The 16,425-nt window shown below is 34.1% G+C and overlaps 1 protein-coding gene across 2 annotated transcripts in view; it reads right to left on the bottom strand.

The window, feature by feature from the left end:
• XRCC4 (X-ray repair cross complementing 4) overlaps positions 1 to 16,425 on the bottom strand; it is a 252,915-nt gene that overhangs the window by 89,806 nt on the left and 146,684 nt on the right. For both annotated transcript variants that reach the window (XM_047778226.1, XM_047778227.1), the window contains exon 7: positions 6,792 to 6,939. In XM_047778226.1, coding sequence (XP_047634182.1) covers positions 6,792 to 6,939 — 148 coding nt within the window. The remainder of the gene's footprint in view (positions 1 to 6,791; positions 6,940 to 16,425) is intronic.

Below are 16,425 nucleotides of genomic sequence, written 5' to 3'. Positions count from 1 at the left end.
CAGGGTAGTATAGGTTTGTAAGCAAGCAATATCATCTTTATCATGATAAAGTGAAAGGAAAGTGTAGTCAAACAACTTTGTAAAAAGTCATAATTAGTTAATGCTGAACAGATTAATTTGGCAAGATAATAAGAGTAATAATAAAATAATAATAATTCAATGGTTTTATGGCTAAAATTTGGCAAGCTGAAAAAAATCATCCACATAAAAACAGTCTCATTTTCTTTTACGAACACTGGAGAAAATTACATTTACTAATCCACTGAATAAATAATTATCTAAAATCACTTGCTAACTATGTGACCTTGGATAAATTACTTAAACTTTGTAAATTATATAATACAGTTTTTTACATTGCTGAACAGAATTCAGTCAGTATTTCCACAATAAATAGTTTCCACTTACGATGGTATTATTATTTCTTAGAGTAAACTTAGGGATTTAGAAATTTACTTGTCTTGGGTTACAACATTTTTTTTTCCTTTTAGGGCCACACCCGTGGCATATGGAAGTTTCCAGGCTACGAGTTGAATCGGATTTGCAGCTGCCAGCCTATACCACAGCCAGAGCGATGACAGATCCAAGCCGCATCTGCAACCTACACTGCAGCTTGCAGCAATGCAGGATCCTTAACCCACTGAGCAAGGCCAGGGATCAAACCAACATCTTCATAGAGACAGTGTTGGGTCCTTAACTCGCTGAGCCATAATGGGAAATTCACAGAATATTTTTTTAAACTTAGAGTTTAGACAGTTTTTTAGAATTTCTAAAACACACTGGGATATTTAATTATAAAAACTATGACCATGACAAATACACTTTTTAGTTTCCTATTTTCTTACTTTTCTTACATGGCTAAAGAACAACTGTTTTCATATAAAGATGGAATTTTGCTTTATAAACTAGATATTTGACAATGTATTGAGAAATTGTCTGCATTACAGCTTTTATACTTATTTACAGAACCTAAATAACGTCCTAAATTTTGGTGTGTGAGTTATGTAGTTGTTCACTTATCATGTTGCTAACTATTCACTCAATAGTGTTTCAGAGCCCAGACACTCTGAGAAGTTACTTTTACCTTTCCTGGTTCTTTACATCTGTCTGAAGGAAAATCTGCTGTCTTTCTACCATTGACAAACACAGAAAGGAGTAAAGAAAGGGTCAGAAGGAAGAAATTTTGTACTAACTTGGGTCATCATTATATGGTTACATTATTTTAATCATAATTCCTGAAGTTTTAGACATTCTTATTATCAAAAGCAAATACATTTATGTGGGGCATGACTTCACTTTTCCATTTTTAATATGGCATAAACAATATAATTTAACAGTATTTTACAAAATATGGTAAACATTTCCATAGCTTTCAGAGACATTTTCTGGTGAAAACTATTTTGTATATTTCACCATTTGTTATTTTTATTGGTACAAATACCTTTATTAAAAAGTTTTCTTTGTCAACAAATACCATATGATATCACTTATAACTGGAATCTAATATCCAGCACAAATGAACATCTCCTCAGAAAAGAAAATTATGGACTTGGAGAAGAGACTTGTGGCTGCCTGATGGAAGGGGGAGGGAGTGGGAGGGGGAGGGAGTGGGAGGGATTGGGAGTTTGGGCTTATCAGACACAACTTAGAATAGATTTACAAGGAGATCCTGCTGAATAGCATTGAGAACTTTGTCTAGATACTCATGTTGCAACAGAAGAAAGGCTGGGGGAAAAATGTAATTGTAACGTATACATGTAAGGATAACCTGACCCCCTTGCTGTACAGTGGGAAAATAAAAAAAAAAAATTAAAAAAAAAAGTTTTCTTTGTCAAATGTAGTTTGTCCAGAAATTTTGAAAGTTTATTTACCAATTGATTTACTTCTCTCAGCTGAAATATAACAAAAACAACAATTTTTTTGGCCACACCCCTGGCATGCAGAAGTTTCTGCGCTAGGGATCCAACCCATGCCAGAGCAATCTGAGCCATGTTGGTGACAACGCCAGATTGTTAACCACTAGGTCACTGGGGAACTCCCCCAAATTAGATAGCTTTTATCAAATGTAGCTAAATTATAACAATTGTTTTATAATGCCATCTCATTAACTCAGAAGGAACTACGTTATTGTACTTTTTTTTTTTTTTACCATGAACACAAATTAAATGTGATGTACAAGTAACACATTCTGACTCTTTAATATTGACAGGCTAGGGAGATGGGATTAGCGATCCCATCCATTAGTTCCAAGCATACCACTATAACAGATCAGTAGTGGATTTCAGATTCAAAGCAGTGCCCTGAAACTATTCCCACTTATGACAGAGTATTTTTAAAAAATTGAACATAATTCCAAAGATTCCAATTAAGAATCTTAAGGCTGGTGTTCTCCCTCACACTGTCCATGCAACTGCAAAATTATTTGTGCATATCTCTGTCTCTCAAAAGATTATAAATCCCTTGAGGCAGTGGACTAAGTACAGGGTTTGAAATAAAATACTGGCTTGCTGCTCTGGAAAAATAACTATAAACTTGGTTGTTTTTCATCTGTAAGAAGGGAAATTAGTACCTGTCTTGTAGTGTTTGTGTGAGATTTAAATGAGAAATGAGATCATATATAAAACATTCACCATAATTCTTTTTTTTTTTTTTTTGGTATTTCTTTGGGCCGCTCCCGCGGCATATGGAGGTTCCCAGACTAGGGGTCGAATTGGAGCTGTAGCCGCCAGTCTACGCCAGAGCCACAGCAACGTGGGATCCGAGCCGCGTCTGCAACCTACACCACAGCTCAAGGCAATGCCGGATCGTTAACCCACTGAGCAAGGGCAGGGACCGAACCTGCAACCTCATGGTTCCTAGTCGGGTTTGTTAACCTCTGCGCCACGACGGGAACTCCTCACCATAATGCTTTTTTTTTTTTTTTTGTCTTTTTGCCTTTTCTAGGGCTGCTCCCACAGCATATAGAGGTTCCCAGGCTAGGGATCTAATCAGAGGGCCTAGGCAGAGCCACAGCAACACAGGATCCGAGCCACGTCTGCAACCTAAACCACAGCTCATGGCAATGCCAGATCCTTAACCCACTAAGCAAGGCCAGGGATCGAACCCGCAACCTCATGGTTCCTAGTCGGATTCGTTAACCACTGAGCCACGACGGGAACTCCCATAATTCTTACTTATTTCTGCATTTCTCTCTTCTATACCTTGTCACTGTATCAATGACACAGTATCACAATAAATGACAAAGACATGATTTGTTTTGTTCATAATTTTATATTATCATAGATTGGTATATTTATAGATCAGTATTAAATTTTTAATGAGTACAGAATAATCCATAATATTTAGAAATATGCTAAAAATTTTATATTCTGAAATACTTAAAAGCACATAAATTAAAAGATGAATACTTTTCTATTGATAAACATCTTGTGTTTTTAATTGCTTCATGAATTCTAATTGATAATAACTAATCAATGTGTAATTTTTTACTAAATATGTTCATGTTTTAAAAGTGATGAATCATTAAAAATGTAATAGAATTTTAGATATTAGAAGAAATTTTACAGATCATCTAATTCACTCCTTTTATTTTACAGATAAAAATTTAAATCCCAGAAAGGTAAATGATTTGTACAAAGTTCTATAGTCAGAAAAATAAAATTAAACCATTCTAAGATCACACTTTTCTCCTTTTGTTTTTTCTTGAGATGCAGAGCTACAGAAGCCAAGAAAAGCTAAGCAAAGAAAAATTATGGAAGATGCCCAATGAAATTGTCTGAAGAAAATGGAGGCTACAGAATTTGTTCAAGAAAAGCCAAGGGAACTTTGACATTTAGGGTTAGGGGCTACTATCTTTTTTCACTCCTAGGTAGCAAACTAACCACATTTGCATTTACTTGAGAGGCTACAGCTAGAGTGTATAGACCTACTGTACATGTTTTTGATGAAAAGTTATCAGAGAAAAAAGGAATCGAGGAAGGCAAAAGAAAGGTATAGTTTAAACTGAAAACATAAAATAATGATTAATCATCAGTATTTGATGACTTTTCATTATCAATTTCTAAGATCTTACCGTAAGTTTTCTTTACCTTGAGGACTTATTTTTGTTTTGTAAAAGCTTTGTAATATTTTTAATGAAAAGAATTGGGAAAATAGACTAGCACTTTGGATTTTAGGAGCCATAAAATTTTAGTAGGCTATATCTGAAAAGGAAAAAAATCCCCAAAGCATACAAAATAAAATATGAACAAAATAGAATTTATCTTTTTGTTTAATTTGGCCAAATGAAGAGGTACAGTAAGGTAATCAACCACTCAATGTACGATTAATAAATGTTAAACTCAATTTTCCTCAGTCTTTAAAATTTTTCCTCACATCTAATATATGTTTTTCATTTCTACATAGGGCAGAGGAGCCTAAAAGTCTACGATGATATAATTATCAGACAATCCAAAAAAAGCCAAAATGGTTTATATCAACTTTTGAAATAATAAAAATACACAATATGAATATTGGCATGATCATCTGAACATGGAAAAGAAAAGGAACACAATATTAGTTGCATATTATATGTTGGTAGGAACAAACACATTGCTTTTATTAAAAAACCTAAATAAAATATTTTGTCTTATTCAGATCTAAATTTCTTCCATCTCAGTACCATGCATATTAAACACCTATTTAAGCAAAACAGCATATTCAAAAAACATTATTAACCTCAAAGCCTTACATTTACTTCACATAGAATGAAAAGACGTTAAGATGCAGCTCTCCAACCTAAAGCCAACGTATTCACTGTTCCTCCAGACTCTGAAAACTATCAGGCAAAACAATTAGACCAAAAGTCCCATGAGGACAAGGGCTGTGTCTATTTTCTACCCTCCTGAATCCACAACATCCAATATTAAACCTGGCACTTAACTGGTAACTCATAAGCTTACAGATTAACTGAACACAGTTTTCTGAATATTTCAAGTTTTTAGTAATTTTATTTTTCCCATATGAAACTATAGAAATAGTGTTAGCAAACTGGAAATATTTTTGGTTCATTATTCAAATGATAATGCAATACCATGAACTCTATGAAGCCAGAGGGTTATGGGCTAAGGAAGAAACATAAGGCCAATAAGAGTTTAGCACTCTGGATTTCTGCATATATGCATTGTCTAAAAACAAAAGGGACCCTACATAAGATACAGATTTCATTTTCTATCTATTTATATCAAGTGGATCAGGACAACTGTGGAGAGAATAAAAACCCAATGATAGCTAGACAAATAAAACAATTCCACTATCAACTGTACAATGCTTATTTTTATGCAAGAAACTGGAAAACTTCCTACTGTTATGCTGTCAGTTTCCTAAAGGCGTGGATTGTGTCTTTTTTTTTTTAAATGGCTGCACCCATGGCATATGAAAGTTCCCAGTCCAGGTATTGAATCCAAGCTGCAGCTACAACCGAAGGCACAGATGTGGCAGCACCATATCCTTTAGCCCACTGCACCAGGCCCAGGAGTGACCAGAGCCAATGTAGTAACAGGATTCTTAACCCAAAGCACTACCCCAGGAACTCTGGATTATGCCTGTCTTAGGTTTCTGTTACAAACATCCTCACTGTTTATAACAGAAACCTAAAACTTCATGCTCTCAAGACCCCTTTAATCTTTTGAAGATTCCAGAGGACTTCAAAAGATTTTGTTTATGTGGACTCTATTTGTCATATTCAAAAGTCAAACAAAGAAAATTTTAAAATACTATTAATTGAAATGATAATCTACCTAGTATATGATAATATAAGTTACACATTCTTTATAAAAATTACTGTATTTGCCAAAAGCGAAATCTTGTGAGGGCAATGTTTTAGACTTCTGAAAGTCTGTTTAATGGCTGACTTGAATGAAAACAATCAGAATCGCATTAGTTTCTGCATTCAAACATACATGACATATTATTTCAACAGAAATAGATGAAGAAAATCCAGCCCCACATAGCTATGGGGATGCCCAGGTAGATCACCACAAAGGGCCTTGGGAACACCAGGGGTCCTCATTCTACCTTTTGAAAACCAAGAGTCTGTAATATCATGTCACAAGGTTAGTGTTAAATTACCATTTGCTAAATTAATGAAAAGTTTAGAGAAAGAAATAACCTCTCAGAGCATACATATATATATCCAAAAATACAACTGATTTGTACATTCATTTTGAATTCAACTGATTCTTTATAAATGCAGACTGCTTTGCTGAAATGAAATGTTAATGACTCCAACTTCTCAACTCATTACAACTAAACAGATATAGATTGAAGGAGGGTAGTCTGAACACGAAAGTGAAAAACAGCAGAAATACAGCATATAAGTTCAAAATTTAATGGAAATAAATAGATGTCTATAAAGAAATATTTTGCTTGAAAAAAATGCCACATATAACCAAATCAAGTGGCTAAGTTGAATACTATGATTGTCTTTAAAGCAAGTAAATTAGATTGAAATAACATTATAGAACACAAGCTGGATTCTAGTATTTTTAGTATCCTCCATGCCATTTCTAATTAATCTATAAAAACCACAAGAAAAGGTTTTGCTTATATTTTTATCACTTTTACTTAAAATATGAATAGTAATTAACCAAATGCCAGAGAAAACATATCAATTCAAACATTTTAAAAATTCTAAAATTGTAATTCTTGTTCTTTAAAAATAGCCTTAATTTGCAAATAAAAATATAATTTAAGATTATATATGAGACATTTTTTAAATGTCATCTTACTATTTGGCAAAGAATAAAATGACTTACTTTTCTTTCTCTTGAAGCTGAAGCTCCTGTGAAGCCATTTTAGGTTCTGTCCCAAGATTTTTTTGCATCCGCTGCCTTCTCTTTCTACTCGGTGCAATATCAGTGACATCAGGACTTGAAATAATGGAATCATCTCTTTTTAAAGTAGCTAAAATAAAATAACATAAGAAACGTGACTCAACAAAGTTACACATGTAACTTTTGAGTATAGTATCAACTGGCTGCTTTAGCACTGATATAAAGTGACATAATTAAAATAAAAGCAAAATTATTTTTCAAATGTGTTCATATTTGGTGAAGTGAGCCAGCTAGAGAGTATGTAATACTTCAATCACCAATATAAATCCTAAAGTACATGTGCAACAACTTCATCAAAATGGTCCTTGCCTCTTGAGCAAAAACATTTTCAAATGCATAGGTAGAAGTGAATTAGATACCTCGAAAAAGTGTTTGGCATGGGTAAACTGCTGTAGGAATAATGAATCAAACTGATAAAAACAGTAATTATTAGCAGGAATGGGAACTTCTGCTTGTGATCCAGAGATAACATAAACTTAGTCCAAATGTGGGGAATAAGCATAAGAAAAATTTAAGAAAGTATTAACAGATATCTCTAATGTGGTTAAACCATTAAATTACCCTAAAAATATTTGATATAAATGAAATAGAAGCAATAATAGAAATATGTTTGAGTTATAATCCCTTATTCTTGATAAACAACTTAAATGCAAGAAACTTTACAGGAGTTCAGAATATTCATTCTTGTATCTAATACACAGCATGTTCTGCTATAATAAATGTTTGTGTAAAAAAAAAAGAGTTCTTTTGCTATTGGTAGTCGTGAACATCAACATAATTTGGACTCGATGTCCTACTGGTTCATATGATTGCTTTCCAGCATTTTAATGTTTTAAAGTGACCAAGGGCAAGTTTTCATCACAATTAAAGAGAAAGCCTTAGCAATGTATAAAGGCCTCAAGAAGTAGAAGTGAGTGGCTGAAAATTCTATTCAGGTAATGGAGGCAAAAACCCTATACTTTTCAAAAGTTTAAGCTCTCTGCTGAAGATGCAAGTACAGCTGAAGAAGCAGTGAAGACATTTCTTCCCCGTACCTTGAATCAGATGTTTAATTCTGATGAAACTACTGGAATCAAATGTGTTCAAAAACTCGAATCTCCTTCATCTGAGAGGAAGTGTGATGATTCAAAGGGTGAGCTGACAGTGATGCTTGGTGAGAGTGTTGTTAGGGATTTAATGGAGTTAATATTTTTATTAGGACTGTAACAAGAGAACTAACAACAACAATATAAAGCTCCACAGATTTCAGGTGGTCTTAACCTTTTTCCAATAAAACTCTATTAGTTTTAATGTGCTATTTTACAGAATGAGTGGTTTTTCAGGCACACGGATGTCACATTCAAGCAGAAAAAGCTGCATTTTCAGTTCTCATTCTGTGCAGTCCAGACCTGACATGACTTGGACCATTTGGACTTGGTAAATTCCTTACTAACTTCATTTTACTTATGAGAAAACCAAGGCTTTAGAGAGGTTAAGTAACTTGCCCAAATCACAGAGCTTTTGCTTTTACATTTTATCATTATGACAACTAAAAAGTATTTCTGTCTGGTAGGTAAATTATTCCTTAATAAAATATGAATTGAATGCCCATCAAAGCCTACTGTACTTTTCAAAACTGTTTAAATGATTAAGACACATAAGTTCCACTGGATTCCATGTACATGACTTTATTAACCCCAAAAAATGTATTACGAGTAGTGGAAGGTAAATAAAAAAGGGTGTTTCTCTGAATATATTCCAGCTGAATGATTTCACTATTTTTATTAAGATATGAGGTGACTAAGGAAGATAATTCTGGTTACCTGTTTTCTTGCCCAGGCAGCTCTCACCCAGGGTTTGTTGATTACATAAGTTTACATAAGTAATCAACATAAGTAATCAACAAAGTAGAGTCTTGTCTATGAATAAAACTAGCAAAAGTGTCAGAATGAGAGAATTTTCATCCGCACAAAGACTTGTTAAATGGAAAAGATTACATTTAATGAAATGTTAGACATTTTTGAAGGAAAAATGTTAAGTTTAAAGTGTAAGATAAACTTTAAAAAATAAAGTTACATTTCTGAAATGAAGTTCTGCCATTTATTTCAGAACTCCAAATAATGACTTACACATTGGCACCCAATAGGATGTTTTCTATTATTAATTACTATTTGTTATAAAGTTTAGAATTTACTTAAAAATGCAACGTGATTAAATGTGTGTGTTAGGGTGAGCTCTAATGTGTTGCATCTACTTAAGAATCAAAGACCAAGAGCAGTTTGATGGGATTCTAAAAATTAAGTCCATATTCTTCAGGAGGCTACTAGACATATTTTTGTTATTCATCTCAATGAATAACTAATGATTTACCAATTAGTATACTGAATGCCAAAAATGTGTATCTACTGGTGAAAACAAGACATGAAAACAAGTATGATGAATATTGCATACGAGCTTTCCTGGGTGACATTAAATGTATTTAAAATATATAAATTGACTAAATGTTTTAGAGATATTTCCAACCATTTTATAAATAGGCTATAAGAATCCAGTCATGGAGTTCCTGTTGGTTAAGAATCCACTGAAGCAGCTCAGAACTCTGCAGAAGTGCAGGTTCAATCCCCAGCCATGTGCAGTGGGTTAAAGGATCTGGCATTGTTGCAACTACAACATAGGCCGCAGCTGTGGTCCAGATTCAATGCCTGGCCTAGGATCCACCATATACTTCAGGTGCAAGAAGGAAATAAGGAAGGCAGGAGGGAGGAAAGAAAAGAAAGCAAGAAAGAGAGAAAGGGGAAGGAAGGAAGAAAGAATCCAATCAGGTCTGCTTACTCTTAGAGATGATGCCCTGTGCTGAATCTTCAAATAGTTCTGTGTCTAGTTGTGAACTCTGGACGACTATGGTTGTCTAATGCCAAGAAGAACTGCGATTCCTGCCTCAGGAATCTTTATATTTGCCAAAAGTGAATGTTTTAGGTGACTAGGACACAAAAAAGGACACACAGCTGGAATTTCTTCAAGCTTATAAAACAGGTTCATCAATTATTTTGTGATTACTTACTTGTTAGTAAATATTTAGTTGATAGATGTATGTGTGGCAAAACATAATCTGATAATTTATTATTATACCTACACTTTAAACTTCTTGGTGGCTACCATTATGTACTACAAAGAAATTAAGAGCTTTGTATAAAAAGTGCTACCATATAGCTTAATTACTGCTTAAATGGAATATACCTTTTTTAGTTTGTATTTACAGAATGATAAACAGTTTTCCCTTCGGTTTACTATATACATGTAATAGCAAATTGTACTGTAATGGATTATCTTAACTTACATAATTCTGTTAATATAAAGTTTTGAAAATATAGCCTCTTAAAGTGGAAAACATTCCATCCTATCCCTCTTCACTCTGCTCTGCCAGAAACCAGAAAGTAAAAAAAGGCACTACTCCAATAGCTGGTGTCTATATATTAAATTGCTCATCTCAAGCATTCCTCAAATTTCAGCCCATCTCACCTCTATCCTCTACCGTGTGCTGCTATTTGGTTCTCTCTTTCCATTTGTTCTCACTACTGAATACTTTATTTCTATTCTGACACTGATTGCCTTGAACAATGATTCTGGGTCTCTAAACAAGCAAAACTATTTCATATACAAGAGAAGAGATCTGAACTACATCTACAGGAAGTCAAATATGGGGCTTGTAAAATACTTCTATTATTCATAATCTTACATATTTTAAAGGGTAACAAAGTCATCACTTTTAGGCCTTGCAATCCATTTTTAAGGAAAAAAAATTCGTATTTTGTTTACTGGGTTACTCATACTCATTTTAGCTGTGAGGAAGAGCTTGAATAGAGCTGGAAAAGAATGGCAAATGTTCAAAGCGTAATGAGGAGTATGGCCTCGTTGGAGGAGTGTTCATTAGAGAAAAACATGCAGGAAATGAGACTGGATAAGTATGGGCAGTTGGGAAAGAAGAGAAGGAAAGAAGAGACAGAGAGATATGTCAAAATAAATAAATTTGCAAGTTTTCAAATCCAGGAAGAAGAATATGAATTTGATGTTGCCTGGATTTTTCCTTCTGTGATTCCACATCCAGAAATCTCAGTTTTTAATATTAACATCAGTCTTTTTCTCATGACAATGTATCTTTCACCATTTCCAGGATTTTTTTTTTTTTTTTAAAGAAAGAAAAAAATATTGGCAATTAACTTACTATGGCTGAAATACTGACTGGCAGAGCTATGGGATGAATTTCAAGTTCTAATTAGGTTCACTGCATCTAGAAAATGGGGAATTTTTACACAAGCCTTGTTATTACAAAAGGTGGCTGGCTCTACAGAAAGCCACACTTCTCATCTGACAGAAGAACTGCAAGAGCTTGGCAGCAGTAGTTCAGACATGAGAGTGGCAGACTGTTGGCTTTCCTGGGCGCTCTCAGTGTTAAAATGAAATGACACCGTTGGCTAAACTGCTTAAGCCCATGAGCTAAACTACCTGGTAAACTTAATCTCTGACCTCTAAACACTTAAATTTCAGTATTTTAAAAAAATAATTTTTCAGGCTTAAAATACATTTCATTATGGCTTCATTATTACTGCATATCTACAGATGTTTTTCCCTCTTCATATGATATATAGCATCACATACACAGAGTCTACAAAACATTAATGGAGCCTGACACCATTTGCCTTCTAGTCCCCCTCCAAACACACATACCTATCTTCAGCCCTTGACGTTCACCCTCCCCACAAAATGAACATATGCGACCTAATTAAACTTAAAAGCTTTTGGACAGCAAAGGAAACCATAAACAAAACAAAGACAACTTACAGACTGGGAGAAAATATTTGCAAATGAAGCAACTGACAAGGGATTAATTTCCAAAATATATAAACAACTCATGCAGCTCAATATCAAAAAACAAACAACTCAATCCAAAAAAATGGGCAGAAGATCTCAATAGACATTTCTCCAAAGAATGTAGATGACCAAAAAACACATGAAAAAATGTGCAACATTGCTAATTATTAGAGAAATGCAAATCAAAACTACTATGATGTACTACCTTACATCAGCCAGAATGGCCATCATCAAAAAGCCTATAGAACAATAAATACTGGAGAGGGTATGGAGAAAAGGGAACCCTCTTATACTGTTGGTGGGAATGTAAATTGGTACAACCACTATGCAGAACAGTATGGAGGCTCTTTAAAAAACTAAAAATAGAATTACCATATGATTCAGCAATCCCACTGCTGAGCATCTATCTAGGGAAAACTGTTATTCGAAAAGATACATTCACCCCAATGTTCACTGCAGCAGCACTATTTACAATAGCCAAGACATAGCTGCAACCTAAATGTCCATCGAAAGACAAACAGATTAAGAATATGTAGTACATATATATATACACAATGGAATATCAGTTAGGAAAAAGAACAAAATAATGCCACTTATAGCAAGATGGATGGACCTAGAGATCATACTAAGTTAGACAATAAAAGACAAACATCATATGATATCTCTTCTATGTGGAATCTAGAAAAAAGATACACATGAACTTGTTTGCAGAACAGAAAGAGACACACAGAATTTGAAAACAAACTAATGGTTATCAAAGGAGATAGGTATTGGGATTGGCATATGCACGCTGTGGTATATGAAATGATGAACCAAAAGAGACCTGCTGTGTAGCACAGGGAACCGATCACCCAATATTTTGTGATAATCTCCTTGGGAAGAGAATCTGAAAAAGAACGGATGTATGTATAACTGAATCACTGTGTGTGTGTGTGTGTGTGTTTCTTTTTAGGGCCACACTCATGGCATATGGAAGTTCCTAGACTAGGGGTCAAATCAGAGCTGTAGCTGCCGGTCTACACCACAGCCACAGCAATGCCAAATCCAAGCCACATCTGCAACCTACACTACAACTCATGGCAAGGCCAGGGATCGGACTCAAGTCCTCATGGATACCAGTTGGGTTTATTATCACTGAGCCATGATGGTAACTCCTGAAACACTTTTTGCACAGCAGAAATATCACAACATCGTAAATCAACTATTCTTCAATAAAACTTGAAAAAATGAAAAAATTTTTTTCATGTTTAAAATACATTTTATTAGGGGTTCATCATTATCTCCTATCTATGGATTTCCCCCTCTTCATATGATATACACAGAGGCTATAAACCTTTAATGGAGATTGCCACCATTTTCCTTCTGGTCCCCGCCAAACACATGTACCTATCTCCAGCCGTTAAAACCCACCTTCCCCCATCCCCCCCCCAAAAAATTAATGTCTTGAGACATATTATTCATGGCAATGGCTATTTAGCCCTTAAATTATTGAATGAATGAGGCTCTCATCTTCAGGTCCCGTGATCGTGAAAAACATGTGTCCTGTTTGCAACATGCCAAGCTCAAACAAAAAACTTTCAGTGGTCCTCATCACCTATAAAATAAAATCCTAAGATCCCAACCCTGCATTAAAATCCCTTTATAACATGACCTTCACCTGCCTCTCTGACCAGACCTCCCACAAATCTTCTACCAGAGCATATAAACTATTCCAAGGGCACCAGAGTTCCTACATCTTCTTTTTTTGTTCCCTACTTTTTCTTAAATGTCCTCCACTCCTCTAGTGGCTCAACCATGTGCTCCTTTCCAGCAATGCCCATTTCAGTCACTTCAGTCATCTCTAGTAGTTCCAATTCACAGCAATCTCTCCTTTCTGTAAAGTCTGAAACATTCATTTTACACATACTATCTTGTATTGCTATTTTCCTTTTATGCATATTTCCTATTTCCAAAATAGATTATGAATACACAACAGCTAGAGGTCCAGTCTTACAATTTGCTATATCCCTAACATATTATACAGTAGTGTTACATGTGAGAAATATGAAGATTTAAACTCTTATTTTGAAATGTGTATCTTATCTTTTAAATCAAAACCTATGTACTTATAGATTTCGAGAAGAAGTGTAGGGAAACATTCAATCAGAAGATCTTGGTCTGGGTCTCCATTTCAGTCATTTAACTTGGACATATTACAGAATCTCAAAGTTCCTCTGGGAGAAAATGGATATTAACCATGATTAAATGGGGTAATATAAACTTTTATAAACCATAGTGTCAGAAATATTTGATATTGTGAGAAATATTTGATATTAGCTTAGGTATTATTAACTAAATGTGTGTGTCCTTACAAAAGACCAAATTGAGGTTAACTTTAATTTTAAAGGTTCATTATTAATATTTTATTATATAAGTTTAAGGTGTTCACCATTATAGTTCAATCCCTGTAAAGTGAGAAATTTGAAGAAATTTGAGGTTATCTTTTTATAGCTTCTTAAAGACATACAAATTAATTTAAAAAATAAGATAAATTCATGGTTTTCCAAATTCAAAATAACCCAATTGCCACAGAACCATTATCTGTTATGAATATAGAGCAGCCAGTCTGCTGTGGCTGTTTTTTGCTGTTTTATTTATTCATTTATTCATTTCATAAATTTTACTAAGTGTTTACAATCAATAAGTCATTGTGTTTATTTCAAAAGCTATAAAGTATTGTGGAGAGAAACCAAAATCCGAACCTTAAAATACTATGTTAAGTAAATCTGAAACTTCAAAAAGATACTCTTTCTTTCATCAAGGAAAATAACAAACCAATGTGCCTCTGCAGTTTGTCTTATTGACAGGTAAAAAGATAAGCGAAGAAAGCTCAGATAAAGTCAGTTACACCATTCTTCAATAAGCAATATCTTGAAGTGACCTATCTTGAGGTAGTAAATTTCTAATCTGACCAAACAAGCAAACATTATTTTCCCTCACCATCTATCAATATTCCCTTTCCAAAGCAGAAATCAGCTTATATCCAGTTTTCACAATCTAACCTGAGTAACTGATGACCATCTTATATGGTAGGTCAATAGTCTAGCCTATTAATCAGCAATCATCAAATAAACTGATAATTAACATCACACTAAACACTTAGAAGTGTGTGTGTGTGTGCGTGTGTGTACACGCACATTCAACCATGTGAGTACACTTTGGCCTAAGGCAGGCTTCTCTTTTAGCCAGCACAGCTGGAAGTCAGACTTAAAGAGAAATACTTACTGACACTGGCGTAAAGCCAAAAGGTCATCTTTGGAAATCCAATACTTTCAATGTCAGAGGCAGGGTGGGCTACTAAAGATAAAGTACAGACTCTGGAAGTATTCACAGTATAAAAATAATGTGAGTTGAATATATTCAGTATTGTTCTATAACTATAAAACAATCCACTTACAATATATTTCTAAAAGTTTTAAAATCAAATGAACTCAGTTCTTGAAATCTTAAGGATTTATTTATCGAGTATTTCTTAAGTGTCAGGCACTATCCCAATTACACCAACATTTATACAAAAAGTTTATAACTGAATAGGGTAGAAAGACACAACTAATTGTGGAAGAAAGCCATAAGTGCCACAAGCAATTACAAAGGAACACATTTGAAAGTTTAACGTAGGCACAATTTTCCAACGTTTTACTATTTTTTCCAAATTAATCTGTAAAGTTTAACTTCTCTTTTTCATTATGATACACTACTTATAACTTGATTTCTTACTTTTATTTTTCTTAAAAGGCTATTTCTTTTGAAAGCATAATTTTCAGTATCACATGGCTCTGAAGTGGATTTTCCAAAAGGGAAAATTAAGACTAGCTCACTGTGAGCACATTGACAAGAAAAGACTAAGTTTTATAATTAAATTTTAAGGATGTTTCAGAATGACCTCAAACAACATATCTGAATTAAAACTGTAAAATTAGGAGTTTCTGTCATGGCTCAGTGGCTAATGAATGTGACTAGGAACCATGAGGTTGAGGGTTTGATCCTTGGCCTTGCTCAGTGGGTTACGGATGTGGCATTGCCATGAGCTGTGGTGTAGGTTGTAGACATGGCTCGGATCCCGAGTTGCTGTGGCTCTGGTGAAGGCCGGCAGCTACAGCTCCGATTAGACCGCTAGCCTGAAAACCTCCATATGCTGCAGATGCGGCCCTAGAAAATACAAAAAAAAAAAAAAAACCTGTGAAATTACCTTAATAGATAGTCCTTCAGAGCACCCCACAAAATCCTAAGTATTTTTCATTACACTCTTAATAATTTATCTAATATTTTTAAAGCTCCATGAAGGAAAGGGCTGGGTTTGGGTTTGTCTTATTCACTATTAGTACAAGACAGTCTAGCATAGTCTAGTAATTAATAATTCCTCAGTAAATATTAGTTGATTGACTGGTATAAATTACTAAACACTAATTGAGTTAATAACTTTTTTCACTTCTAACAGTAACTTTTAAAAAATAATTTTAAACCTGCATAAAATACTACACTATTGATTAGCTATGCCTGCAGGTGCCAGTCCAGTGAACATTAAGAAAATAAAATTATTAGTGGGGAAAAGCAGTTTATGAAAGAGCAACATTAGCCTTAAATTTTTATTATTTTATACTTAAAAATAATAAACATTGGAAAGCAATTTTAATGGTTAAATAAGCTTTCAGAAAACAAAACTATAACT

This window comes from Phacochoerus africanus, chromosome 4 (genome assembly GCF_016906955.1).
Source record: "Phacochoerus africanus isolate WHEZ1 chromosome 4, ROS_Pafr_v1, whole genome shotgun sequence".
Lineage (NCBI taxonomy): Eukaryota > Metazoa > Chordata > Mammalia > Artiodactyla > Suidae > Phacochoerus > Phacochoerus africanus.
Note: the sequence above shows the minus strand (reverse complement) of the source record. Positions and strands in the feature narration are given on the sequence as shown.